The sequence below is a fragment of the Pristiophorus japonicus genome, chromosome 5 (genome assembly GCF_044704955.1).
Source record: "Pristiophorus japonicus isolate sPriJap1 chromosome 5, sPriJap1.hap1, whole genome shotgun sequence".
NCBI classification, from domain to species: Eukaryota; Metazoa; Chordata; class Chondrichthyes; family Pristiophoridae; genus Pristiophorus; species Pristiophorus japonicus.
The window spans coordinates 234,618,475-234,645,009 of record NC_091981.1 but is presented as its reverse complement, the minus strand read 5'-3'; the positions used below and the strand labels follow the sequence as shown (position 1 = coordinate 234,645,009).

Below are 26,535 nucleotides of genomic sequence, written 5' to 3'. Positions count from 1 at the left end.
AATCATCTACCATGGCTGAAGTGGGTTTGATGGATAGAATGGCCTTTTTGACATCCTGAATTTTGTTACACTCTTAGGATAAATACTTAATCAACGCTGGTCAAGCTGGGCTGCGGTAGTGGCTTTACAGTTGATTTTAGTGTCCCTGGGTTAGGGGTGGTTGCTGCTTCCGATCATTATTCAGTGATCCCTGCTGGAAAATCGATGTGTGCTTATGAGGTACGGACAGCATTGGGGCTCCTCTGCGACTAAATAGCTTGGCAACACTTCGTAGGCTCACACATGAAAGCTGTTTAGATGAAGTCAAAATCATTAAAGAACAACAAACCACTTTTTAAATAGAATATCCACTCCAGGCTGGGGGTTCTCCTGTTCAATTTTCTCTCTTCTTGAAAGCATCGACTCATGCTGGGTTACAGTTTCATTGGACTGGCTACTCCGATACCGCACCCATATTCATAGAATCGTACAGCACGGAAGGAGGCCTTTCGGCCCATTGTACTAGATCTTTGAAAGAGCTATCCAAAGTCTCACTTTCCCCATGGCAATGTAAATTTTTTCTTTTCAAAATATATATATTATATCAATCATCCTTGTGTTCGAATCCCTTCCTGGCCTCGCCCTCCCTATCTGTCTAACCTTCTCCATCCCTACAATCATCTGGGAACTCTGTTTTTCTCTTGTGCATCCCCGATTTCCTTCGACCCACCATGCTTGAGCTACCTAGGCCCTAAGCTCTGGAAATTCCTCCTAAACTTCTCCACTGCTCTCTCCTCCCTTACGACACTCCTTAAAACCTACAACTCTGCACCATGCTCTCTCTTTCTCTTTGCCCCTGCCCCCCAGGAATCACCTTAAAATGGACCTTTTTGGCCAAGCTTTTAGTCACTCCTAATATCTCCTCCTTTGACTCGTCAGTTTTTGTTTGTTTACATTCCTGTGATGAAGTGCCTTGGAACGTTTCCTACATTAATGGCATGATATAAATACAAGTTGTTGTAAATTGTTTTGCTATGAATCATTGTGAAATCTAAATTCAAATGGGGAAAAAAGTTGTTTCTTGCTCAGACAATGGTTTAGCAAATAGCTGAGCATGCCATTAAAGGTCAGGTTTGATTGCTGACCTGTGCTGAGCTCAAGGCTTGTATTTTTTTTATTTGTTCATGGGATGTGGGCGTTGCTAACAAGACCAGAATTTATTGCCCATCCCGAATTGAGGTGGTGATAGTGAGCCGCCGCCTTGAATCACTGCAGTCCGTGCGGTAAAGGTACTCCCATAGTAGTAGTATTAGGCAGTCCCTCGTATCAAGGATGACCAGCTTCCACACCAAAAAGGGCTGAGTTCACAGGTGTTTAATTTGCAACGGTGACTACACTTTGGCTGTGGAGTGCTTTGGGACGTTCTGGTACTCCCAGAGTGCTGTTGGGGAGGGAGTTCTAGGATTTTGACCCAGCACGATGAAGGAAGGTGATATATTTCCAGGTCATGATGGTGTGTGACTTGATGAGGAACTTGGAGATGATGGTGTTCCTGTGCGCCAGCCGCCCTTGTCCTTCTAGGTGGTAGAGGTCGCGGGTTTGAGAGGTGTTGTCAAAGAACATAGAACTGCTAGATTTTTCACTGCTAAATTTTTTTGAGTAGTTTAAGTTCGAACATAACATAAGAAATAGGAGCAGGAATAGGCCATTTGACCCCTCGAGCCTGCTCCGCCATTTAATACTATCATGGCTGATCTGATCATGGACTCAGTTTCACTTCCCTGCCCGCTCCCCATAACCCTTTATTCCCTTATCGCTCAGAAATCTCTCATTCTCCACCTTAAATATATTCAATGACCCAGCCTCCACAACTGAGAATTCCATAGATTTACAAGCCTCAGAAGAAATCCCTCCTCCTCTCAGTTTTAAATGGGCGGCCCCTTATTCTGAGACTATGCCCCCTAGTTTTTGTTTCCCCTATGAGTGGAAATATCCTCTCTGCATCCACCTTGTCGAGCCCCCCTCATTTTTATTGTTAGAACTGAGTGTATTGAGTTGCATACTTGGTAGTGAATTTTACTGTATTATAATACCTGGTAGTAGCACCTGCCCTGTCTTATGATATGTAGCTAGTTTTACACTGGCCTTCAAAGGATGCTTTTGCCACCTGTTCGGACACGCAGATCTTCCACACCTAGCGGCAACCTAATGTAAGCTTAGCAAATACACTGAGCCTGTCGTTGAGAAGACGTGATTTAAAAAAAAATGTCTTCCTGGCAGATGGTCTTGATGAATTCAGCAAGTTACTGCCAGGTGCATGAGATTTGCCTGACAGGAACTGAGGCTCAAATGACCAATGTAAAAGCAACTTGCAACCACTTGTTTTTTTTTGTTCACTCTTTAATTTGCTTTTTAATAAAATTGTCTATGGTCCCTGCCTTACTATAATATGCACCGTTCTTTGGCCAAGTGGATCGGGGAGGCCTGCTACCTGGCCTCTGCCAACATCAACGTAGCCAATAGAATGTTGAACCGTATAGCCAAAACAGTAGAATGCAAGTTAGAAAATTATGATCAAACTGTAGTCAGAATGCACCTTGGAACAACATGCTATTAAAATTGAGAACTATAGCTTCCTGTCAGAAGTCTAAAATATGATGATTAAGAGGCTTAGGCTTTTCGGTCTTGAAAGGAGATGATCTGACAAAGGTATACATGATGGTTAATGATACAGAAAAGTTAAATCCAGAAAATGACTTTAAACTAAAGCAAGAAATAGGGACATGGATTAAAACTAGTGAAAGGTAAATTAATGGCTAACATCAGGAAATTATTCTCCACACATTGATCAATATATTCTATAGACACCCAGGGAGCAGAAACTCCTAGAATCATTTATTTTTAAAGACAATTGGATGCTGCAATGAAGGAGACCTTAGGATCTTAATTGAATGGATGAACTAATATGAGCCTTGTGCCTTCATCATCTGTAATTATCTTGCTTGATGTAGCAGCTGGAGTGCCTTGGTATGTTTTCCTCCTGACCTATCCTGCTGCCCATCCTGACCTATCCTGCTGCCCATGATGACCTACAGCTCATATGTTTATATTTATATTCACAATTTTAAGGGACACTGTTAAATCACTTATTAGTTATCATAAGCCTATTTTGAGGTTAATATAAATCATGTCGTTAGAGTTGGCACAGTCCACATGTGTAGCCACTTTCGCGAAGAAGCCGAAAGGGATTTTTCAGGTAGGATGAAAGGTTTTTGAATCGGCCTGACTTCCTGCTCCAAAGCACTATCTATGTGGCCCTAATGGAAAATATGTACGTGTGGAGACGGGTTTAGCCTTGGCTGTAATACCCTCTTCCCATGCTTGAGTATCCTCCTGATACCTCCTCGAATGGCATGAAGAATTTGCAACTTGGGCAAGGTACTGGAGTTGTACACTTCCCATGTGTTGGCACTTCAGTGAGGAAGGAAGAACATTGTTGTGGAGGGAGAATTTGAAGAAAATTGTTGTGGAGGGAGAATTTAAAGAAAATTGAAGAGTATTCTACTGAACTGTGTAACCTTTTCCTGCATAACAGTAATACACTTCAAAAGTAATTCTCTGGCTTGTGAGTTGCTATATAAATACAAATTATTCTTTATTTTCAATTGTATGCTTTAAAATTACTGATTTGAGGCATCCTGAAGAAGCAATTTTGTGCAGAACTCATGTGGCATGAAGAATTCTCTAGTGATGGCATGAATAAGTATAGTGAGGATTCTGTTTACACTCCCCATTTATCATGATACTGGAATGGAACGTGGAGGTTATCAAGGAACAGTTCTGCTTAAAATGTCTAATTTGAGGTTGCCTATAATCAAAAGACTTGAATTGCAAAATGGGATAATGGGCGTGACATCAATAAGTGTACAGATACAGAAACATTTCAGATTATGGGGTAGTTCATGACTATACTTTCTTTTGGCTTAAGTTGTATGTTATTTTGCTGTTAACCTGTTATTTTATAGATTTAATAAATATATTTTTGATTAAGTTGAATTTTGAAAGTCTGACTTTTTAAAATTAAACAAGTTCTCAAGGTCACAATGGGCCAATGTAGTTTTGCAATAATTTTGTTGCAATAAATCAGCTATTAGCGTATCTGTGTTGATGCTGGTATGTTGAACCATATCAAGTAACTGAGACCGTTGCTTCTAACAGGAACACTTAAGCAACAGGAAAATATTAATTGTGATTATGTTCAGACCTCCTAGGTCTTTGCTTTTCCTCGGAGTCTCTCATGTTTTCTTCCCCTCTCAAACTACTGCCTCAGTTGCAGCCTCGTGCACATTGTGTACAAAATTACAATTACAAAAGTGTCCAGCTGTTTTGCCTACTTAAACCTCGCTATTAAAAACTGTGCGGACAAGCGAAGTCGTGTTTATCCAGATCGATCTTGAAACTTGAGTAGTTTTACTCACTGATTGAACTTCAAAATGGACCACGGTGATAAACAAATTGTGATTTGAGTGAGCTACCAAATTGCTACTGCACTTAGTTAAGCAAGGAAAAATATTTGCAACAATGCATAGTGCATCCAGGAATATTCACTTTACTGGACATTTAAAAAGTAGAAACCTATTTAACCATAGTTCAGCATTAGCAGAAGTCTATTCACCAAACATTTTTTATTTTCCCAATGTTAAGTATGTTTTATGAAATATGGAAGTATTTTTTGTAATAAATTTTGCAATATCCAAAGATTGGAAGCTAGTATCTTTTGAAAGTTGAGACATACCTGCTTGTAATTAATTAGGAATTAAACACCTAATTAAGAGATTAGAAAATAAAAGTTTTTTTTTAATGCTGTGCTACATTTTGTTAAATATCAGTACAAAGTATAGGTTGAACCTCCCTTATCTGGAATAGGCCAGGTCCCGAGGGTTCAGGATAAGGGAGGTTCAACCTGTTATGTCTGTATTGCACTTATGAATGACTCCACAAGGCAATGTGTTGTACTCAAACTGTAGTGACCTTGGTCCTTTATTCGTAACTCCAGAATGGCACAAGCATGGTGAGCAACCTTTTATACTGGGCCCTGCATACCTATGCAGATGACCCTCGGGTCTCCCACCGCAGTGCCCTCTGGTGAACAGCCTCTGCCACAGGGGCAGGAAACCCCGGTCTCCAGCAGTTGCACCCTCTAGTGGTGCCAGCATAGTATCTACACAGTGTAAACCTTATTGATGTTACATCAGGTAACAAGTCTCCATCTTATGCAACTATACAGTGACGACACAGAGATTATATCTATAGTCTGCATATATAACATAACCTGTATAACCAAAGTACTTAGTATATTACATTGCTCTGTTGAAACAAAAACACCGGTCATGATTTCACTGTTTTCATTGCAATAAAATGATTACATTCAGTTATGTACATTTATACTACTTAGTAATTGTGCTCTAGGTCTCTCTAATTCAGACCATTTTATTTGTATCACAAAATTATATATTTTGCTTCTGTAGTTATTAAAGACTATTCAAACTGAAGTAATTTTTTTGCTAATATACAATAATTATACCAATTATCCAGCATGCACAATGCACAATTTCACAATCTGTCATCAAACTGGATCCTTATTTGTATCAGAGCAGTTCTTAAAATATGTATGCTGAAAATGACTTTTTTACCTTAGCCCACCTGCCCCTGAATATTTGTCAAGTAAATTTTAATATTAGAAAATAAAAGTAATATGTTTATGGGAGTAGCAAAAAATACTTCTGACCAAGTAAAAGCAACTTTTATTTAAAGATTGGGAAGCTCTCCGGTTCAATCCCTGGTCTATGTAATTTGGTCAGAAAGGTTTACAGTGAGGCATCTGCTAAGGTAGGCATTGGTTTCCCTGGGGTGGGGTGGGCAGGTGATAAATTAATTGGAAATCCAGCTTCTGATTTCTATCCAGTGACTCCTGTGGATGGAGTGTGTGTGTACCTATGTATCTCTCAGATGAGGAAAGGATCAGGATTGGATATGATGCTCCTCCTAGCTGCATAGCTCATTGTAATGTTTATACATGAGTAAGTAAATTTGCTGCAACAAATTGAACTTTAAGAAATTCAAGATGGTGGAATTTTCAGTTCCTGGGTATAACACAAAATAGGAGAAACTGGTCCTTTTCTGCTTTCCTTTAGTTGTTAAAAATGCATTGCCCATAACTAAATGGGAAAAAATATTATTGAAATAAAGCTCAAGATAGATGAGTATGTATGCAGGCTTAATTGGCTGTTTTGTAATTGACAGTATGTACTTGCTTATAAGGCAACCTTCATATAACTTACCTCCAAAAAACCCAAATGAAACATCGAAACATAGAAAATAGGTGCAGGAGTAGGCCATTCGGCCCTCCGAGCCTGCACCACCATTCAATATGATCATGGCTGATCATGCAACTTCAGTACTCCATTCCTGCTTTCTCTCCATACCCCTTGATCTCTTTAGCCCTAAGGGTCACATCTAACTCCCTTTTGAATATATCTAACAAACTGGTCTCAACAACTTTCTGTGGTAGAGAATTCCACAGGTTCACAATTCTCTGAGTGAAGAAGTTTCTCCTCATCTTGGTCCTAAATGGCTTACCCCTTATCCTTAGACTGTGACCCCTGGTTCTGGACTTCCCCAACATCGGGAACATTCTTCCTGTATCTAACCTGTCCTATCCCGTCAGAATTTTATATGTTTCTATGAGATTCCCTCTCATTCTTCTAAATTCCAGTGAATGTGAGCCTAGTCGATCCAGTCTGTCTTCATATGTCAATCCTGCCATCCCGGGAATCAGCCTGGTGAGCCTTTGCTGCACTCCTTCAATAGCAAGAATGTCCTTCCTCAGATTAGGAGACCAAAACTGTACACAATCTTCAAGGTGTGGCCTCACCAAGGCCCTGTACAACTCAAATCCTCTCGCTATGAAGGCCATCATGCCATTTGCCGCCTTCACCGCCTGCTGTACCTGAATGCCAACTTTCAATGACTGATGTACCATGACACCCAGGTCTCGTTGCACCTCCCCTTTTCCTAATCTGTCACCATTCAGATAATATTCTGCCTTCCTGTTTTTGCCACCAAAATGGATAACCTCACATTTATCCACATTATACTGCATCTGTCATGCATTTGCCCACTCACCTAACCTGTCCAAGTCACCCTGCAGCTTCTTAGCATCCTCCTCACAGCTCACACTGCCACCCTGCTTAGTGTCATCTGCAAACTTGGAGATATTACATTCAATTCCTTCGTCTAAATCATTAATGTATATTGTAAATAGCTGGGGTCCCTGCACTGAACCTTGCGATACCCCACTAGTCACTGCCTGCCATTCTGAAAAGGACCTGTTTATTCCTACTCTTTGCTTCCTGTCTGCCAACCAGTTCTCTATCCATGTCAATACATTACCTCAATACCATGTGCTTTAATTTTGCACACTAATCTCTTGTGTGGGACCTTGTCAAAAGCTTTTTGAAAGTCCAAATACATCCACTGGTTCTCCTTTGTCCACTCTACTAGTTACATCCTCAAAAAATTCTTGAAGATTTGTCAAGCATGATTTCCCTTTCATAAATCCATGCTGAATTGGACCGATTCTGTCACTGCTTTCAAAATGCACTGCTATTATATCTTTAATAATTGATTCCAACATTTTCCCCACTATCGATGTCACGTTAACTGGTCTTTAATTCCCTGTTTTCTCTCTCCCTCCTTTGAAACCTGTATAATCTAGATATCACTGATTCTCCAAGTTTGCACCCACTTAGCTTATGCCCGACAGCAGAATCAAAGACAACCTTCCCTCACTCTCAGCCAGAAACATCAGCTGTTCCAACACCAGCTGATTGTGTTGGTAGGAACTTGTCCCATTTAAAATCATGGCTGTCCGTGCTCTACTAATAACCAGTCTTGTAGTTGATGTGCTGGTATTCCTGCTTGAGATAAGAGTCAGGTTAGATTCCACGTGGGATTTCTCTTTATTCATTCATGGGATGTGGACGTCACTGGCAAGGCCAGCATTTATTGCTCATCCCTAATTGCCCTTGAGAAGGTGGAGCTGAGCTGCCACCTTGAGTCTGGTTGAAGAAGTTACTCCCATAGTGCTGTTAGGTAGGGAGTTCCAGGATTTTCACCTAGCAACGATGAAGGAATGGTGGTATATTTCCAGGTTGGGATCGTGTGTGACCTAGACGGGAACTTGCAGGTGGTTGTGTTCCCATGCGCCTGCTGCTCTTATTCTTCTAGGTGGTATAGGTTAAGGGTTTGGGAGGTGCTGTTGAAGAAGCCTTGGCGAGTTGCTGCAATGCATCTTGTAGATGGTTCATACTGCAGCCAGGGTGCGCCGGTAGCGGAGATAGTGAATGTTTAAGGTGGTGGATGGGGTGCCAATCAGGTGAGCTGCTTTGTCTTGGATGGTGTCAAACTTCTTGAGTGTTGTTGGAGCTGCACTCGTCCAGCCAAGTGGAGAGTATTCCATCATACTCCTAACCTGTGCCTTGTAGATGGTGGAAAGATTTTGGTGAGTCAGGAGATGAGTCACTCTTGTAGTCATAGTATTTATGCAGCTGGTCCAGTTAAATTTCTGGTCAATGGTGACCCCCAGAATGTTGTTAATGGGGGATTCGACAATAGTAATGCCACTGAATGTCAGGGGAAGGTGGTTAGACTCTCTCTTGTTGGAGATGGTTATCACCTGGCACTTGTATGGCGCAAATATTACCCTAAGCCTGAATATTGTCCAGGTCTTGCTGCATGCGGGCATGGACTGCTTCATTGTCTGAGGAGCTGCAAATGGAACTGAACATTATGTATTCATCAGCGAACATTCCCACTTACGACCTTATGATGGAGAGGAGGTTATTGATGAAGTAGCTGAAAATGGTTAGGTCTAGGACACTGCCCTGAGGAGCTCCTGCAGCGATATCCTGGGGCTAAGATGATTGACCTCCAACAACCACAACCATCTTCCTTTGTGCTTGGTATGACTCCAGCCAGTGGAGAGTTTTCCCCCGATTCCCATTTACTTCAATTTTACTAAGGCTCATTGATTCCGCACTTGGGTCAAATACTGCCTTGATGTCAAAGGCAGTCACTCTCGCCTCACCTCTGGAATTCAGCTCCTTTGTCCCGATTTGGACCACGGTCCTAAAGAGGTCTGGAGCCGAATGGTCCTGGCAGAACCTAAACTGATTATTGGTGAGTAAGTGCTGCTTGATAGCACTGTTGACAACCCCTTCCATCACCTTGCTGATGATTGAGAGTAGGCTGATGGGCCGGTAATTGGCCGGATTGGATTTGACCTGCTTTTTGTGTACAGGACAATTTTCCACTTTGTTGGGTTGATGCCAGTGTTGTAGCTGTCCTAGAACAGCTTGGCTAAAGGCCCGGCTAGTTCTGGAGCACCCACTCGGTACTTCTGGTTGAAGATGAGTGCAGCCTTGTCTTTTGCATTCGGTGCAGAGTTGGATCAATTTGGCTCAGCACGACAGTGGAGTCTGGTTATATATACCATTTAAATATGTTTTAGTCAAATATAGTGGACAGCACCCACTGCAATAACTCGCATACAAATGTAACCCGCCGATCTGTCTTTCAACCTCCAAATAGTGATACGTATTTTTCACCTTGTAAGGGAAGGTCACGTTTGACTAACGATTGAATTTTTTGAGGAGATTTGATGAGGGTAGTCCGTTTGATGTAGTCTACATGGATTTTAGCAAGGCTTTTGACAAGGTCTCCTGTGGCAGAGTGGCCAGAAAAGTAAAAGCCATAGGATCCAAGGGAAGGTGGCAAGTTGGATCCAAAATTGGCTCAGTGGCAGGAAGCAAAGGATAATGTTCGACAGGTGTTTTTGTGACTGGAAGGCTCTTTCCAGTGGGGTTCCTGAGGGCTCAGTACTAGCTACCTTGTTTTTTGTGGTATATATCAATGACTTAATCATGCCCCTCTACATTGAAGTTTAAGAAGTTTGCAGCTAGACAAAAATTGGCTGTGTGGTTGATAGTGAGGAAAAAAGCTGTCGACTGCAGGAAGATATCAATGGACTAGCCAGGTGGGCAGAACAGTAGCAAATGGAATTTAATCCGGAGAAGTGTGATGTATTGCATTTGGGGAGGGCTAACAAGACAAGAAAATACACAATAAATGGTAGGATACTGAAAAGTGTAAGGAATAGAAAGCACTTGGAGTCCATGTCCACAGATCCCTGAACGTGGCTAAGAAGGAATACAAGGTATTTTCCTTTATTAGTCAAGGCATAGGATTTAAGAGCAGGGAGGTTCAGCTTGAACCTCTAGTTCGGCCACAGCTAGAGTACTGCGTACAGTACGTTACAGGAAAGGTGTGATTGCATTAGAGAGGGTACAGAGGATATTTATGAGTATGTTGCCAGGACTTGAATTTTAGCTATGAGGAAAGATTGGATATGTTGCGTTTTTTTTTTGGAATACCGGAATTTGAGGGGAGACCTAATTGAGGTGTATAAAATTATCGGGGCTGTAATTATAGAGTGGATAGGAAGGACCTATTTCCCTTAGCAGAGAGGTCAATAACTGGGGGCATAGATTTAAAGTAATTGGTAGATGGATTTGAGGGGAGTTGAGAATATTTTTCATCCTGTGGGTGTTGGTGGAATCTGGAACTCACTCCCTGAAAGGGTGGTAAAGGCAGAAACACTCATTGCATTTAAAACAGTCCTTGGATATACACTTTGAAGTGTTGTAACCTACAGGGCTACAGACCAAGAGCTGGAAAGTGGAATTAGGCTGGGTAGCTCTTCAGCTGGCACAGACACGATGGACCGAATTTCTATGATTCTACGCAACCGAGAGAAAAAGATGCTCTTTAGCTAAGTTGTTGCTTCTATAATTGGAAGAGTTTTTGTAGCCTCGCTTGTTTTTGCTCCTTTAAATATTTGTTTTGTTTTTGGCTTGCTGTTCTGCACACCTTTTTAATAATCTGTTTGTCACTTAATTAATTTGAAATTTGATTTCATAAGGAAATTGTGTACATTCACCTCTTAACTAATTGTACTGAGATTGCGGTTGATCAATCAGCACAGGTAGAACAGCTTTCTAATTATTACCCTCCAGCTGCTAATTTGGCCAATGTACAATGCTTGCAGATAAAAGCATAGTTGCATATCGAGGACAAATTTTGAAATGGGGCAGTCACAATTTGAGCATGCTAATAGTGTCATTGCATGTGCACAGGTTCAGAATTCCACTGTTTGCACAGTAAATGTTTTCAGTTGATTTGTTAAAATTACATCTCTAATGTTGACTTTTCTCTGTCATTTTCTTTGTACCAATTTTAATTCACAACACTAAAATTTGGAAGATTATTCCTTAATTTGTAATCGTTACATTGATTGAATTAGAAAAAAACCCACCTGTAGGTATTGTGCATATGTTTTTATGTAAATGCAAGAAATTCTTTATAGAGCTGAAGATTGTGCACATCTTTTTCTAAAAACTGGAAAAGTATTGCAAAATTTATGATCTTAATCAGATATAATATGGTGCCATTCATTTTGTTTTTATCCATGGAAATACCAGTATGTAAAATTGGTTATGTTGTGAAAGTTTATATCCTTAAAAATGTGACAACTGAAAATTGTGTAATGATTTGAATTACTTGGTTGTAAACATGCACATTGTTTAATTAATTTATTTCCATGTTTTTGTTGTAGGCTGTTACGGATTTTTATCGGGAATGGAAAGAAATGAAAATAAAAGAAAAAGAGGAGGCGGAGACCCAGGCTCAACTTGAAGCTGTGCAGAGTAAGACACATCTGTGCTGTGTAAATAGTGTGCTGTTTTTGTCACTGGAGTCAGACTATTTAACAGATAATGAACAGCTATCATAAAAGACTTCACATTTCTTCTTAGCAGAACTGTATTTTACCATGTCCATTGGCTGAGTGATGACATTCACCTATTACTCATTGTCATAAAGAATCACGAGTAAAATATTTCAGTAGGCTCAGTACAGTGTCTGATAGACACAAGCTTACTATGTAAAGCTATATGTATATAGCAGATTCAGCTTTAGACTAGAACAAAATTGTCTTGAACTATGTGGTTTGCTGATAGAACAAAGACTGCTTTGCATTTTCCACATCTTTTTCTTTAATATTTGCAACATTTGCACTAAAACAATTGTAAGAAATTAAAATCATGGAAACTCCACAGCCTTTTGATTTATTCAGAGTTGATAATGTTGTGTTTCAAGAGTAATGTTAGTTTCCTCATTAATGTGTTTGATAACCAGATCCTTAAAGGTTTGAAAATGCTGGGATCTGAATATTGTCAGCCAATGACTGAATGAACATGTTAAAAATGTTTCTTAATTTGTATTCTAATGACTATTCTATGTTATGGTCTAACCCAGACATTAAAAGTTCCATTTGTTCCAAGCAACACCACTTTATTGTGAATGGTATTGTAAGAAGAAATACAGTTGGCAACCATTTATTTGAACTAGGTATACTTACACAGTGCTTTGTGTCTGCAATAATTTCAGTGTAAATCAGTTCCTGTGCTGAATTAATATTAGTTAATGTACTATGCAGCATTGGAATTAATGGGATCAGCTTTCTGAATATATTCATCTGAACAGGAGCGTTTCCTGAACTCTTTGGATAAACAGCATCCCACAGTAACCAGGACTGTTGATTCTGCGTGCTTGTTTCTCAAGAATAAGATAGTATGATTATTTTAATGCTAATTGTCCCAAACATAGACCATACTGTTGTGGATAATATATTTGCTAATATGAGTGTAACATAGCCAAGTTTGCTGACAATACAAAGATGGTTGGAAAAGCAATGTGTGAGAAGGACACACAAAATCTGCAAAAGGACATAGACAGGCTAAGTGAGTGGGTAAAAATTTGGCCGATGGAGAATAATGTTGGAAAGTGTGAGGTCATCACTTTGGCAGAAAAAGCAAGTTATTATTTAAATGGAGAAAGATTGCAAAGTGCCGCAGTACAGCGGGACCTGGGGGTACTTGTGTATGAAACGCAAAAGGATAGTATGCAGGTACAGCAAGTGATCAGGAAGGCCAATGGTATCTTGGCCTTTATTGCAAAGGCGATGGAGTATAAAAGCAGGGAAGTCTTGCTACAGCTATATAAGGTATTTGTTAGACCACACCTGGAATACTGCGTGCAGTTTTGGTTTCCATATTTACGAAAGGATATATTTGTTTTGGAGGCAGTTCAGAGAAGGTTCACTAGGTTGATTCCGGGGATGAGGGTGTTGACTTATGAGGAAAGGTTGAGTAGGTTGGACCTCTACTCATTGGAATTCAGGAGGTGATCTTATCGAAATGTGTAAGATTATGAGAGGGCTTGACCAGGAGAGGATGTTTCCACTGATGGGGGAGACTAGAACTGGAGGGCATGATCTTAGAATAAGGGGCCGCCCATTTAAAACAGAGATGAGGAGAAATTTCTTCTCGAAGAGTTGTAAATCTGTGGAATTTGCTGTCTCGGAGAGCTGTGGAAGCTGAGACAGTGAATAAATTTAAGACCGAAATAGACAGTTTTTTAAACGATAAGGGGTTATGGGGAGCGGGCGGGGAAGTGGAGCTGAGTCCATGATCAGATCAGCCATGATCTTATTGAATGGCGGAGCAAGCTCGAGGGGCTGTATGGCCTACTCCTGTTCCTATTTCTTATGTTCTTATGGCATCCTAAATTGACTAGCTATACAGAAGGATGGTACAGTGTATTTCATAGCTGTTTGTTGTGTTCTTAATATAGTAAATCATAGTTTGGAAGCACAGTTAATGATAACATTAACATCTTTTTGAGAGGGTAAATGCAAATCAGGCAGATTGGCATGGAGCTGTTTTATTCTGCCTGTTTTTCATGACCTAATTGCTAATCTGCCTGCATGTCTATTTGCTTTACAACAGAGACTGTGCAGTGTCCTCTAGGGACAGAAGTAGTATGGTAGTGGGGAATTCGATGCAATTTGCAAATTGAGAGAATGCAACATGGGGTCTCATTAAAGCAGTGTGTTGCAGCAGAAGACAAGAGGTGTGAATAGATAATCTGCTGAAGCTAAATATTACCCTACTGGGTGCATCTTTGCACAGACATAGTGAGCTATAATGTTATGTCTGCACCTTTCTGAGATTTGTTGGCAGTTTTCCACTTCTTTGTTGTGAGCAAATTTAAAAACAAGTAAAACCTCTTTCCTTTATAGCAATTCACAGCTTGCTCAATATCATTATAGCATTTGATGTCTTTTATTTTTAATTTACAGTTATGACTCACTGAAGGTAATGTAATTACCTAATAGTATCTTTTCATCCCCATTTAGATATGTTTTGCATTTGTTGACAGTTGTCAGTTTTAAAAACAATGCAAAAAGCCTTTTTTATTGATCTTTCAACAGTTTAAGCTGAAAAGACATTTTGTACCTTGCAGAAGAAAAAAGGCCAAAAGTAAAGAAACCAAAATCTGAGTTTCCAGTGTATACAGCCCCCAACTCTGGAGGTATTTCCTATGTACCATTACATGAAGAAGCTTCAACTATTGAGGAGATTGAGCAGCAGATGGCTGACTGGTTGGAAGACAGGTCAAGAGGGCAAAAAAAGGTAAGTCACAAAAACAAATGTATTAAACATTAAATACTTTTAGTGAGGCTACTTTATTGCATACTAAGGTTTCGCAAACATGGAACATGCCGTAGAGAAATATCTAGTTGTTTTAAAAGTGATGTGTGTTGAGGGAGGTTTGGCAGAATCTCATAGCAAACTACAAACAAAAATGCTGCAGTCCCATTAGCTCTCTGCAGTGTTGTGATTTTAACCCCTAATTTATCAAGACATTTTAATACTTGTATAAACAGAAAATCTGTCATACTGATGGATCACTTCTGATTTTGTAACTAATGTCTATACAGGTTGCATAAAAGCAACATACATAATGTCTTATTTACTGTTAAACCTTAATAAAAATGAGTTGGACAAAGTGAATCTACAGGTAATCAAAGTGTGTAGTTCCAGATCACAATTATTTGCGAGAATACGGACGTGGTTGCTCAGTATTTGATCATTTTTAAGGGTTCATTCACACACCATTTTTAGTATTGCGGCACTTAACTGTATGATTTAAAAAATAGTGTATAAACGGGGTTGATATCGATCAAGTCCCTATGTAAACCCAAAAGTTGAACCCCCTGCACCTGGTGTTGAACTGCTTACAAATGTGGTCTTCTGGGATTTAGATCTCAAAGGTTAAAATTGAGAAATGCTAGGGAAATAGAAAATTTTCACCATACCCAAAATGATTCCTCAATTAGTTGTGTCACCTGGTGATGCTGTTAGACATTTTAACCTAGCTGCGCATGTCATTATATTGTGCATATCGTTATATTATTGCAGCATGTAAACCAGTATGAATTGTCCCTCCAAACCTGAAACAAACTCCAGAGTAAGTTCAATTGCTGGTATATGGATTCATGTAAACCATTTTAAATGTCTCGCATCATTGATGTATTTTAATCATACTTTGTTATTCTGGTGAACTTTATATTGATAAATATTTTTGACCTTTTAAAGATTCTGTGTTTGAATGTGTTTTCTAATACAGGGCTTCAAAGCAAAAACTATTTAATCTTTTCTTGATACCCATTTAGTATTTATAAATTTACTACTTGGCAGATGTTTTCATTGACTAGTCAGATAAATGCTAGTTTGTCATGTTGTCCTTTGTTAAAATTTTCACAACTTCCATAAATTAAATATTGAAGAAATATATGCTTGAATTTAGTTATCACTTGCCACCATTATATGTTTCTGGCTAGAGCAGAAAGATAGCATGTAAATGTGTAGCTGTAGTGCACACATCAATGGAAGCTGAAAGTTTTTCCATTCAGTTCCTTCAAGGTATAAAGAAGCTGGAAGAAAAAGGTAGCTGCTTTTGTTGGTGTGTCTTGGCATGATAAGAGCATAAATATAGATGGACTTATCCCCTCCGCCCCCCGCTCCCACCCCAGAGTGAGCTTTTTATTTTGTTTAGCAGTAGGACTAGGATTAAACTACCCAGCACAAATAATTTTCATGTCCAAAATCTCTGTGAAGAATGCAAAATTTGTATCACAGTAAATCATCACATCAAATCCTGAATAGGGTCTGAAACTAATCGTTACTATCCATCTGAAATCTCTAGAGGGTGTTGAAGATGCTTTGTGAAGTGTTGGTAAACATTTTAGATCAGACTTGGACCCATTCTACATAAAACATGTTGATTCTGAGTGTAGCAAATATTAGTGTGCACTACATAGTTCAAAAACATGATCTATAAATGGTTGGATTATAAAGACAAATAATCTGAACATCAAAAAGGATACTGTGCCCTATAAGGGAGGGGAGATAAAGAATTAAGGGGCTGAAATTTCGTCAAATACCGCTACCACCAGTTTTTCGGCAGTATTCCGGTGGTAATTGCAGATCGCGTGTTTTTTTTAACCGCCGGAATACCGCTATGACAAGGCCGCTAGTTTGGTCAAAAGTTGACCGGTGGTAGCAGTATTTGACCGGCGGTAGTATTTTTTATTCATCCAACACTTTTTTGCCGCTGAAAAAACAGACCATCTGCGCATGTGCGATATTTTTTTCCCGATTTTCTTTTTTTCCCACAATTCTGGTTGGGTGTCGGGGTCAGCGATCACCCGTGCATGCGCAGAAGATTTGAGAGAGAGGAGAGAATCGTTGAGCAAAAGGAGACAGCAGATAATATATTGAGAGAGAGAGACACACACAAAAGTGCATCTAAAGCAATGAATAGTATTAAATAATACGACTAGTAGGATAAAATGCAGCAGCTAGAAACATAGAAAATACGTGCAGGAGTTGGCCATTCGGCCCTTCGAGCCTGCACCACCATTCAGTATGATCATCAAGAGTTGGGGACGAAGAGGGCACCGCACGCAAGTTCAGTTTTGATGCCCGAGAGGCACTTGTTGCTGAGGTGGAGGCAAGATGGGGACAATTGTCCAGGGGTGGGCGTGCAAAACTGCCCCCAGCTGTATGGAAGAGAATTTGGATGGAAATATCTGAGTGGGTGTCCTCAGTGGATCATGTGCATCGTGGGGCCCAACAGTGCAGGAAGAGGTGGAATGACCTAGTTGCGGCCGCGAGAGTAAGTAAGTATTTTTATTCATGCACTCCTTCATTACTTACAATGTAAATCTGACACGTATTGATGTAGGTAAGCTTAATGTTGCACCTTATTTGCCTTGAATGGTCTTAAGACCTTAAAAGATCTTTGTGCACTTAGATGTCTTCCTCATGAACCACCTGCAGCTTAATGCAACATTAATGGGACATTAAACAAAGGACTGTATTAAATGCACACAGTATGTTACTAGTGCTTTGATGGCTATCTGTGTGTGCCTCAAGAGCAGATGGCCAATTCGGTTAAGCATCGCTATTATTTTTGCAGAGGAAACTGTCAAACAATCGATCAGAGCAGCAACTCACGGGGGGGGGGGGGGGGGGTGGTCCACCCAAAATATTGAAATTAACAGAGGTGGAGGAATGTGCAGCAGCCCTGGTGGGTGCACACAATCGAACGACTACCTGCAGTGGTGCTGATCCGATGACAGCTGAGGGTAAGTCCTGCAAAATCCCCGGGCTGTGTTGGGGTCATGTCATGTTATGTAATGTTGGGGTCATGTCATGTAATGTCTGTCGATTCAGGTTAGGGTAATTTCATGTAGTGTCTCTTGACGACATATAATGCAGTAGTCCTTCAAATAAGCCTGTGCTATGTGACCATAGTCATGTTACCCTGCCCCCTCCCCTGTTGCCAACCACTCATATGTTGTTTTCTATTTCCAGATGAGTCGCATGCACGCCATCCCACCAAAGGAGCCTCCACCTCCGCCTCATTCAGGCAAATTTGGGTCGATGAAGAAGGAGATAGGGCGCCCAGAGGACCCTATGCAAACAGCTGTCATGGGGGTGGCGGGGTGGGGGGGGGGAGGGAGGGGGTTGTCAATGTTACAGTCAGTGGAGGAGGAGTTTTTGGTGGGGTCTGATGAATCAGTAACTACTTTAGCTGCGGCCACCACTCCCTTGGAGGGTTCCACTGTTCATGGGCTCACCGCCTCAGGCAGCGGGATCAAGTGGTGTGCAGCAACGCACCCAGAGTGTACAAGCCCGTATGCCGCCTCCATGGAGGTTGATTCGGCAAAGCTGGTATGCTCCTAGTCAGGCAGATGCAAACCTGGACATGGTAGGACTGTCGAGGGCGAGTGTCGATCTCAGTTGAGAGCCCCTCCAGGCCCTGGGTAGAATTTCCAGGAACCTCACCAAATAATCTGCCTGACAAATCGGCGGACATGTTGCAGCTGACTGCGGCGGTGCGGGAAAGCAGAGAGTCTGTCAATGCCATGCGGCAATTGATGGTCTCGGCTTTTGGCACTGCACCTCCCAGTGTCACAGCACCTGTGGGTGGGGAGCTAGAACAGTCTTCCAACTCAGAGGCCGGGTCTTTCGCACCCCAAGTTTTTCCAATGGATCCACACATGGCATCGTCATTGTCTATCCCCTGACAACAGCAGCGCTCTGGATGCCTTGCTGCACAACTTCCTGGTCCCAATGCGGATAGAGGTAGGGGTAACTGGAGGAAGCAATTGGGGGTAAAGATCGGGGCAGGGTGGGGAGTGGTGACCGCAGGTAAAATTGGTACACGGTGGGGGGTGTTGGTTGGTTGGTCTTGTTGCTACTGTAATTTATTGTTGTCCATTCAAAAATGTTACTGTTTACACATTTGTTGATTTAATTACTTTAAAATTTTTCAAAAATTTCACATTTTATATATATCTTTTTATTCAACTTAACCATTCTTTCTTGTACAGTGTCTCACTTTTAGAAAATGAGGGGTAATAGTTATCATGGTTCCATAGTGGCCAGGCAAAGGTGAAACATAACTCTCACTGTTCAAGCAAAGCGTTCATTGATGAGCTGTTGACGTAACACTTTTGCAGTCGCAAAAGCGCCACGAGGCTTCCCTGTGGTGTGGGGGGGGCGGGGGTTGGCAGCATGGGTTTCTCCTAAGGTGGTCCTGCAGTCCCCTGAGGCAATTCCTGTCCCCTCATGATGGCTAAGTTGTGTAGCGTTCAGCACACCACAATGAACTCAGCGACCTGCTCAGGGTGGTATTGCAGGCTGTCTCCAGAGTGGTCCAGGCATCGGAATCGCTGCTTGTGCACTCCAATTGTCTTTTCGACAATATTGCATATGGCTATATGGCTGTCATTGTAGCGATGCTCAGCTTCTGTCTGAGGGTTCCACCTGTGACCTTGTGGCTGAGACGTAAACTGGTCAGAGACAGTGCTCTCACACAAGATGAAAGCATCATGGATGCTCCCTGGAAACTGGGCTGCCATGATGCGCTGCGTATGGTTGCCAACGAGCTGCATGTTCAGGGAGTGGAATCCCTTTCGGTTTCGGTAAACCTCTGGCTCCTGTAAAGGTGCTTGCAAGGCGATGTGCGTACAGTCAATGGCACCCTGAACCTTGGGGAGGCCAGCAATTCGTGCAAAACCAACAGCCCTCTCACTCTGAGCCTCCCTGGTCATTGGGAAGTTTATAAAGTCCATCCTGCGTGCGTACAGTGCATCAGTTACCTGGCGAATGTAACGTGCTGAGAGATGCAGCATATGTCCCCAGCTGATGCCTGAAAGGAGCCGGATGCATAGAAGGCAAGTGCCATAGTCACCTTCACCTCAGCAGGCAGTGCAGTCCTGTTAGTGCTGGTGGACTGCAGGTCTGTCTTTAGGAGCTGGCATATCTCATTGAGCACCTCTTTTCAAAAGTGCAGTCTTCTAATGCACCTAGCGTCAAACGGGTGCAGGTATGAGCGCTTCTCCCTGAGAATTTGTTGGGGGCGGCCTCCTCCTCATAAGTCTGTGACCTCATAATGCTCTTCAATAAACCACCTTCCAGCTCTATTCTGCATAAGATAAGTAGTCAGCAATATTGACATAAAATATATAGGCCCATTCCTTTAAATGTCCTCAAGTATCCTCAAATGTCCTTAAATTTACTCCAATGTGCTCAAATGGCTTCAAATACCCTTGAAATCTAACTTTTGCCTAACATAAAGCTTCTCATTATGCACAATATGTAAAAATCAGCCTTCAAAATCCTCAGTTTTTCAAAATGACGTTGTTGCTGCTGGGTTACGAGCAGGTAAAACTACAGTTTTCATGGTGGTATTTTAGTCCAGTGATAAAAATGGTGGTATTAATGAATTTACCAGCGGTGGTATTTTTCAGCGGTATTTCGGCGTTGCATATTGTTTGACGTTAAAATAACGTTGAAAAAAGTGGGCGGGCGGTATTTTTTTTACCACCGGTGGTAAATGATTGATGAATTTACCGCTGGCAGTATTTGGCTCCTAATTTACGAGTTGGGTGGTATTTCAGTGCTAGCCTATTTTCCAGCTGTAAACGGGTGGTAAAATGGGCAGTAAATGGGAGGAAAGCTGATTAATTTCCAGCCCAAAATGTTTTGTACTGTTGCTTTAGTGCCACTATGGTCTTGAATTCATTTGGCCAATTTGGACACTTGCAAGAGTTTCTGTGGCAGCATTTCCAGATGTACTGTTTTCAACGGAAGCATCTTGGGACTCATTTGGGTGTTTTATGGATATGATTTTTTTAATCAAATGTGTTTGCTTATGGCTGAAATTTATGCGCACTTTTTAAATAAACGCAGTAGTGTATTACATGCCAGGAGCACTTGTAGGGAACAAATAGATTATGTAGAAACCACCTGATAGTATATGATCCACCATCAAATGACAATTACTCTCAAGTAATAAATGCAGTTTGATGTATAGCATATACTGCATTGAGTTTTGCATTAAGTCATTAAGGAACACTTTTTTTATACCTAATATTACAAAATGTTTTCTATTTTTTGCTTTTTGGAAAAACTGAGAAAAATACATTTTTGTAAATACAAATATTACTTGGTCCCCTTCAGATACAAGGGGCCCAAATTTCCACAAGAAAAAAAACGGGCGCCCCTCCGAGCTGGGCGCCCGTTTTTCGCGCCTAAAACGGCGCCTAAAAAAAAAAATCGCAATTCTGGAGCGTTCTGCAGCTCCTTGTCTGCCTGGCGCGATGTGCAGGGGGGCGGAGCCTACACTCGTGCCGATTTTGTAAGTGGGAGGGGGCGGGTACTATTTAAATTAGTTTGTTTCCTGCCGGCAACGCTGCGCGTGCGCGTTGGAGCGTTCGCGCATGCTCAGTGTGAAAAAAACATTGGCACTCGGCCATTTTTGTAGTTATTTGTAGTTCTTTGTAGCTGTTTAGTTTTTTTTAAATTTTTTTATAAAAGTACATTGCCATCAGCACAGAGGCTTCTTGTAGCAGTGAGAAGGCTGCAGGAAGCCTCAAAGTTGAGGCAGCCGTTTCCCGACGACCTCCACCTTTTGCCGTCGGGAAAGGGCTCCTCAATTTCTGAGGCTTCCTGCAGCCTTCTCTCTTTCCCACCGGCGGTCTGGAACGGCTTCATTCCCTCCCTCCCTCCCGCATTCGGTCGGCTCCCCCCCCCCCCCCCCCCCCCCGCGTTCGGTCGGCTCCCTCCCTCCCGCCCGCGTTCGGTCGGCTCCCTTCCCTCCTCCCTCCTCCCTCCTCCTCCCACACCCCCACCCCGGCGTTCGGTCGGCTCCCTTTCCTCTTTATCCCCCCCCACCCCCCCCCGCGTTCGTCGGCTCCCTCCTCCCCCCCTGGCCCGCATTCGGTCGGCTCCCTCCTCCCTCCTCCACCCCCCGCCCGTGTTCGGTCTGCTCCCTCATTTTGTGAGGCTTGCTGCACCATTCTTCCTGGCTGAAGCACTTTCACACAGGTAGGAAGATAGCTTATTTAATCTTTTCCTTGCTTACAAATGTTTATTCAGGTTGGATTTATTTGTATAAGTATAAATAAGGATTGATTGTAGAATTTAATGAGTTCCCTCCCCCCCCACCTCGTTCTGGACGCCTGATTTGTAACCTGCACCTGATTTTTTAATGTGTAGAACACGTTTTTTCAGTTCTACAAAAATCTTCACTTGCTCCATTCTACTTTAGTTTGGAGTACATTTTCACTGTGGAAACTTTCAAATCAGGCGTCAGTAGCCGGACACGCCCCCTTTTGAAGAAAAAATTCTGTTCCAAAGTAGAACTGTTCTACCTGACTAGCACTGCAGAAAAAAAAAATGTGGAGAATTGCAAATTCTAAGATGGTCCGTTCTCCACCAGTTGCTCCTAAAAATCAGGTGCAAATCATGTGGAAACTTGGGCCCAAGGAGTTTATTACTATCCTTTTTTTTTAACCTGAATTCTTCACTACAGAATAAGATTAATAATTTCACTGTTGATGAATTTTTAATTTCATTTAAATTCATGTGAAGTGCCTTTTTCCATTGCACATCCTTGACACAATATAGGTTAGTAGCCTAGCATGATGGGTTCTGAGGAAATCACTTGCTAAGCATGCACATGAAAATATCTTCATGCTGCAGTACATGGTGTCCTGCTCCTGTATAGTATAAAGCCCAGGATATGCACTCATGTTGTCGAGACACCTTGTTGCCAAAAGTTTGGAACAATTCTCATCCTCTCTCGGGTACATTAGATAGGAGTATCAAACATTTTGATAATTAGTCTGGCTTGTCTGGGTTCTATTTTTTCGGGTACCTATGTTTTTAGGTTTCCCAGAGGTTTAAACTGCTTGACACTGGGCAATGAATCTGCAAGAAATATCACACTGCCTGGCTCTATCAAGTCAAAAATATAAAGGATAAACTATCTTTCTAGAAAAACGAGAAACAGCTGCAAGTAATACATTTATCTGGTAATGCCAGCTACCAATCTATTCTCCTTTCCGGCCATATAGAGAACAAATAAAATGGTCAAAAACAAACAAAACCATTAGCCTACTAGGAGGTAAGACACAAAGTGAAATTTTATACTCTGCACTGAAAGGTGTGCCTCAGCTGGCTGTACTCTATTGTATGCCTTTTGGCACTGACCAATGTAAAACATTGTCAGCATCAAAACAAGTTAGCTGCCTCCGTCGAACATAAGAAATAGGAGCAGAAGTTGGCCATTTGGCCCTTTGAGCCTGCTCCGCCATTCAATAAGATCATGGCTGATCATCTACCTTAACTCCATTTTCCTGCATTATCCCATATTTCTTAATATCTAAAAATAGTTTAGCTTAGCACAAACATCTACCAAAATCATTATGTACAATATAATATGTGATGTTGCATTCACAATTGTGATGGTGATGATGCTTGTCATCGAAACATTTTACTGCAGTGTACCAAATTTGTTTCATAAAACAGACCTATGGTTTCCATATCATTCAGAACAAGATAGGCAAATATAGTAACCCCAAAAAATCTAGCCATGACAAGTCTGGCATTTTTGAGCAAGTGATAGCACTGATTGGTATGGAGAAAACATTGACATTGACACTGCTGAGGACTTGACAACTTAATCGGTTGTAAGGACCCTTTTATTTTCCTTGATGCCATAAGTTCATAGGCATGGAGACAGATAGGTACTGACTAATTTTAAGTTTAAAAATTTCAACAATGGCACTGTGCATTCATCATCAGCAAGAACCGGCACTGCATTCTGTGTAAATTAAGCACAGATTACAACTTGATACTTCCCAGGAGGTAACTGCCTGCTCAGTAACATGGGGCTCCCCTCAGACAAACGTCATTTAGATCAGAGGATCCAGGATCACCTGGGGCAGAATGTCTAAATATCCGCTGGTTGGCACTAGGTATCTTGGACTATACTATTGCATGAATAGTCAAAACAAAATGTAAATGTCTCCTAAAGGGACAGTGGAGATTCTTCCAAGCTACATTGAAATGAACCCAACTTTGCACTCAACCCACCATTATGGCAAGTGCTCTACTCGGGACTCCTTCACGGCAAGCGAGCCAAAGGTGGGCAGCGGAAACGTTACAAGGACAGCCTCAAAGCCTCCTTGATAAAGTGCAACCTTCCCACTGACACCTAGGAGTCCCTGGCCAAAGACCACCCTAAGTAGAGGAAGTGCATCCGGGAGAGCGCTGAGCACCTTGAGTCTCATCGCCAAGAGTATGCAGAAATCGAGCACAGGCAGCGGAAAGAGTGTGTGGCAAACCTGTCCCACCCACCCTTTCCCTCAACGACTATCTGTCCCACCTGTGACAGGGACTGTGGTTCTCGTATTGGACTGTTCAGCAACCTAAGGACTCATTTTAAGACTGGAAGCAAGTCTTCCTCGATTCCGAGCGATTGTCAATGATGATGAGTGATGATGATGGCAGATGGACATTCCACCTCTACATGCATGGCTATAGTCCATCTGCACCATTTTTATTGAGGGAATGTTATTCTGAGACATTCAGACTTGTACTGGGAGTTGATTTTGAGGAAATGGAGGCAAATTCGGCTATGACCTTTCACCCAAAAATATGTGGTGGAAAACAGAGCACACTACATCACCAATTTAGATTCCTTGAAGAATGTTATTGACTTGGTGGAATCGATAAGGTTTTCCATACATAGTGGTTGCCTAGGAACATGCGAATTGCTAGATGAAAAAAAGACTGTGGTGCATTTAGCTTTACTTACCATCCTGATAGTCTCATGATACAACAATAATGGAGTTGTTGACGAATCATGGCTATCAATTAGTCTACAACAGACTGAGACATGAGATGAGGAAAAGCCCGCAGTAGTGGAAAGCTTTCGGAACCAAAGGGCAAAGTCACCTGTTCCTCCCAAGCATGCTACAATTAACCATATGTCATGTTTCAAATTACTCATTCTGTATCTGAAACTATTAGAGCCTGTTTTATAGATTTGCCACTCATTCATTTAAATATTTTTCCATAGATTAGTTTTGAATTTATCCCCCTTCAATTGCAGGCTGTGTCCTCTGGTTCTACTGTTCTGGACAAGCTGAAACAGCTTGTCATGGTCTACATTATTTAGTCCCTTTAGAATCCTGAAAATAGCAATCATATTTCCTCCTTCCAACCTTCTCTCCCAGTGAGATCATACCTAATTTACATAATCGCACATCAGAGTCCGATTCTTTCATTCTCTCAATCATTCTGGTTGCCCTCTTCTGCATCCTTTTAATAACTCTAATATCCCTTTTTGTACTGTGTTGACCAGAACTGTACACCGTATTCTACATGTCGCACCAGTGATTTATAAAGTGACAAGATTACCTCATTCTTTTGGCTCAATATTGACCCTTTTAATACATACCACCATCTGATTTGCTATACTTGCTGCCACCCGAACAGTGTTACAATAGCCTCAATTTCTCCTATTTCCATTCACATTATTTTTTTTTCCATTTAAGTAATAATTCTTTCCTGGATTTTTTTGCCCCCGCGTGAAGCACTTGCATTTCTCTACATTTAAATTTCATCGGCTAATTCCCAAGTATATTCATATCCTCCTGTAGCTTATCCTGTTCAGTTTGAAGTCTACCACCTTCATTAGCTTTGTATCATATACAAATTTAGCTATTGTGTTTGTGACTCCTAGCTGCAGATCATTTATGAAGTTATTGAATAAAAGAGGTCCCAAAACAGTGGTGGAACCCCACTAGTAACATTCTCCCAGGTTAATGACAATCCCTGTACCACCACCCCTCTGGGTTCTATCCGTCAATCAATGGCGTATCCATTGTAAAATATATCCACTGATTTATATCCTTCGTTTTAGTACCAGCCTTTCCAGAAGAACTGTATCAAAGATTGTACTAAAATCCAATTACACCGCATCCACTGCCATGCTTTTTTTTTCACACATCAAAGAAAACCACCAATTTAAATTGGCAAGGCCTTCCCCTCATGAACCCATCTTTAAGAGAAGTTTTTAAAAAGTTTTGTCGGGTTTTAGTACAGGAGTCGGTTAGGAAGTCAGTGACCAAACATCATCAATTTAAATCGAGAGATTAGGATAAAAAAAATTAGAGAGTTGTTACAGCATTAAATGCTTTACCACAGAGTAGTTGAATCAGAAAATGTTACATCTTTTAAGAGAGGAGTAAATAAATATTTGAAGCAGGAAAAGATAGAGCTATGGGGAGAGAACAGGGCAGTGGGATTTGTTTTGGACAGCTTTAACAAATATGGATATTATAGAAACATAGAAAATAGGTACAGGAGTAGGCCATTCGGCCCTTCGAGCCTGCACCACCATTCAGTAAGATCATGGCTGATCATTCACCTCAGTACCCTTTCCTGCTTTCTCTCCATACCCCTTGATCCCTTTAGCCAGAAGGGCCATATCTAACTCCCTCTTGAATATATCCAATGAACTGGCATCAACAACTCTCTGTGGTAAGAAATTCCACAGGTTAATAACTCTGAGTGACGAAGTTTCTCCTCATCTCAGTCCTAAGTGGCTTACCCCTTATCCTTAGACTGTGTACCCTGGTTCTGCACTTCCCCAGCATCAGGAACA

General features: G+C 41.4%; 1 protein-coding gene across 2 annotated transcripts in view; it reads left to right on the top strand.

Annotated features, from left to right (window-relative positions):
* The window catches only part of dnajc1 (DnaJ (Hsp40) homolog, subfamily C, member 1), a 345,901-nt gene that overhangs the window by 212,277 nt on the left and 107,089 nt on the right, over positions 1-26,535 (top strand). For both annotated transcript variants that reach the window (XM_070881402.1, XM_070881401.1), the window contains 2 exons: positions 11,714-11,804; positions 14,464-14,633. In XM_070881402.1, coding sequence (XP_070737503.1) covers positions 11,714-11,804; positions 14,464-14,633 — 261 coding nt within the window. The remainder of the gene's footprint in view (positions 1-11,713; positions 11,805-14,463; positions 14,634-26,535) is intronic.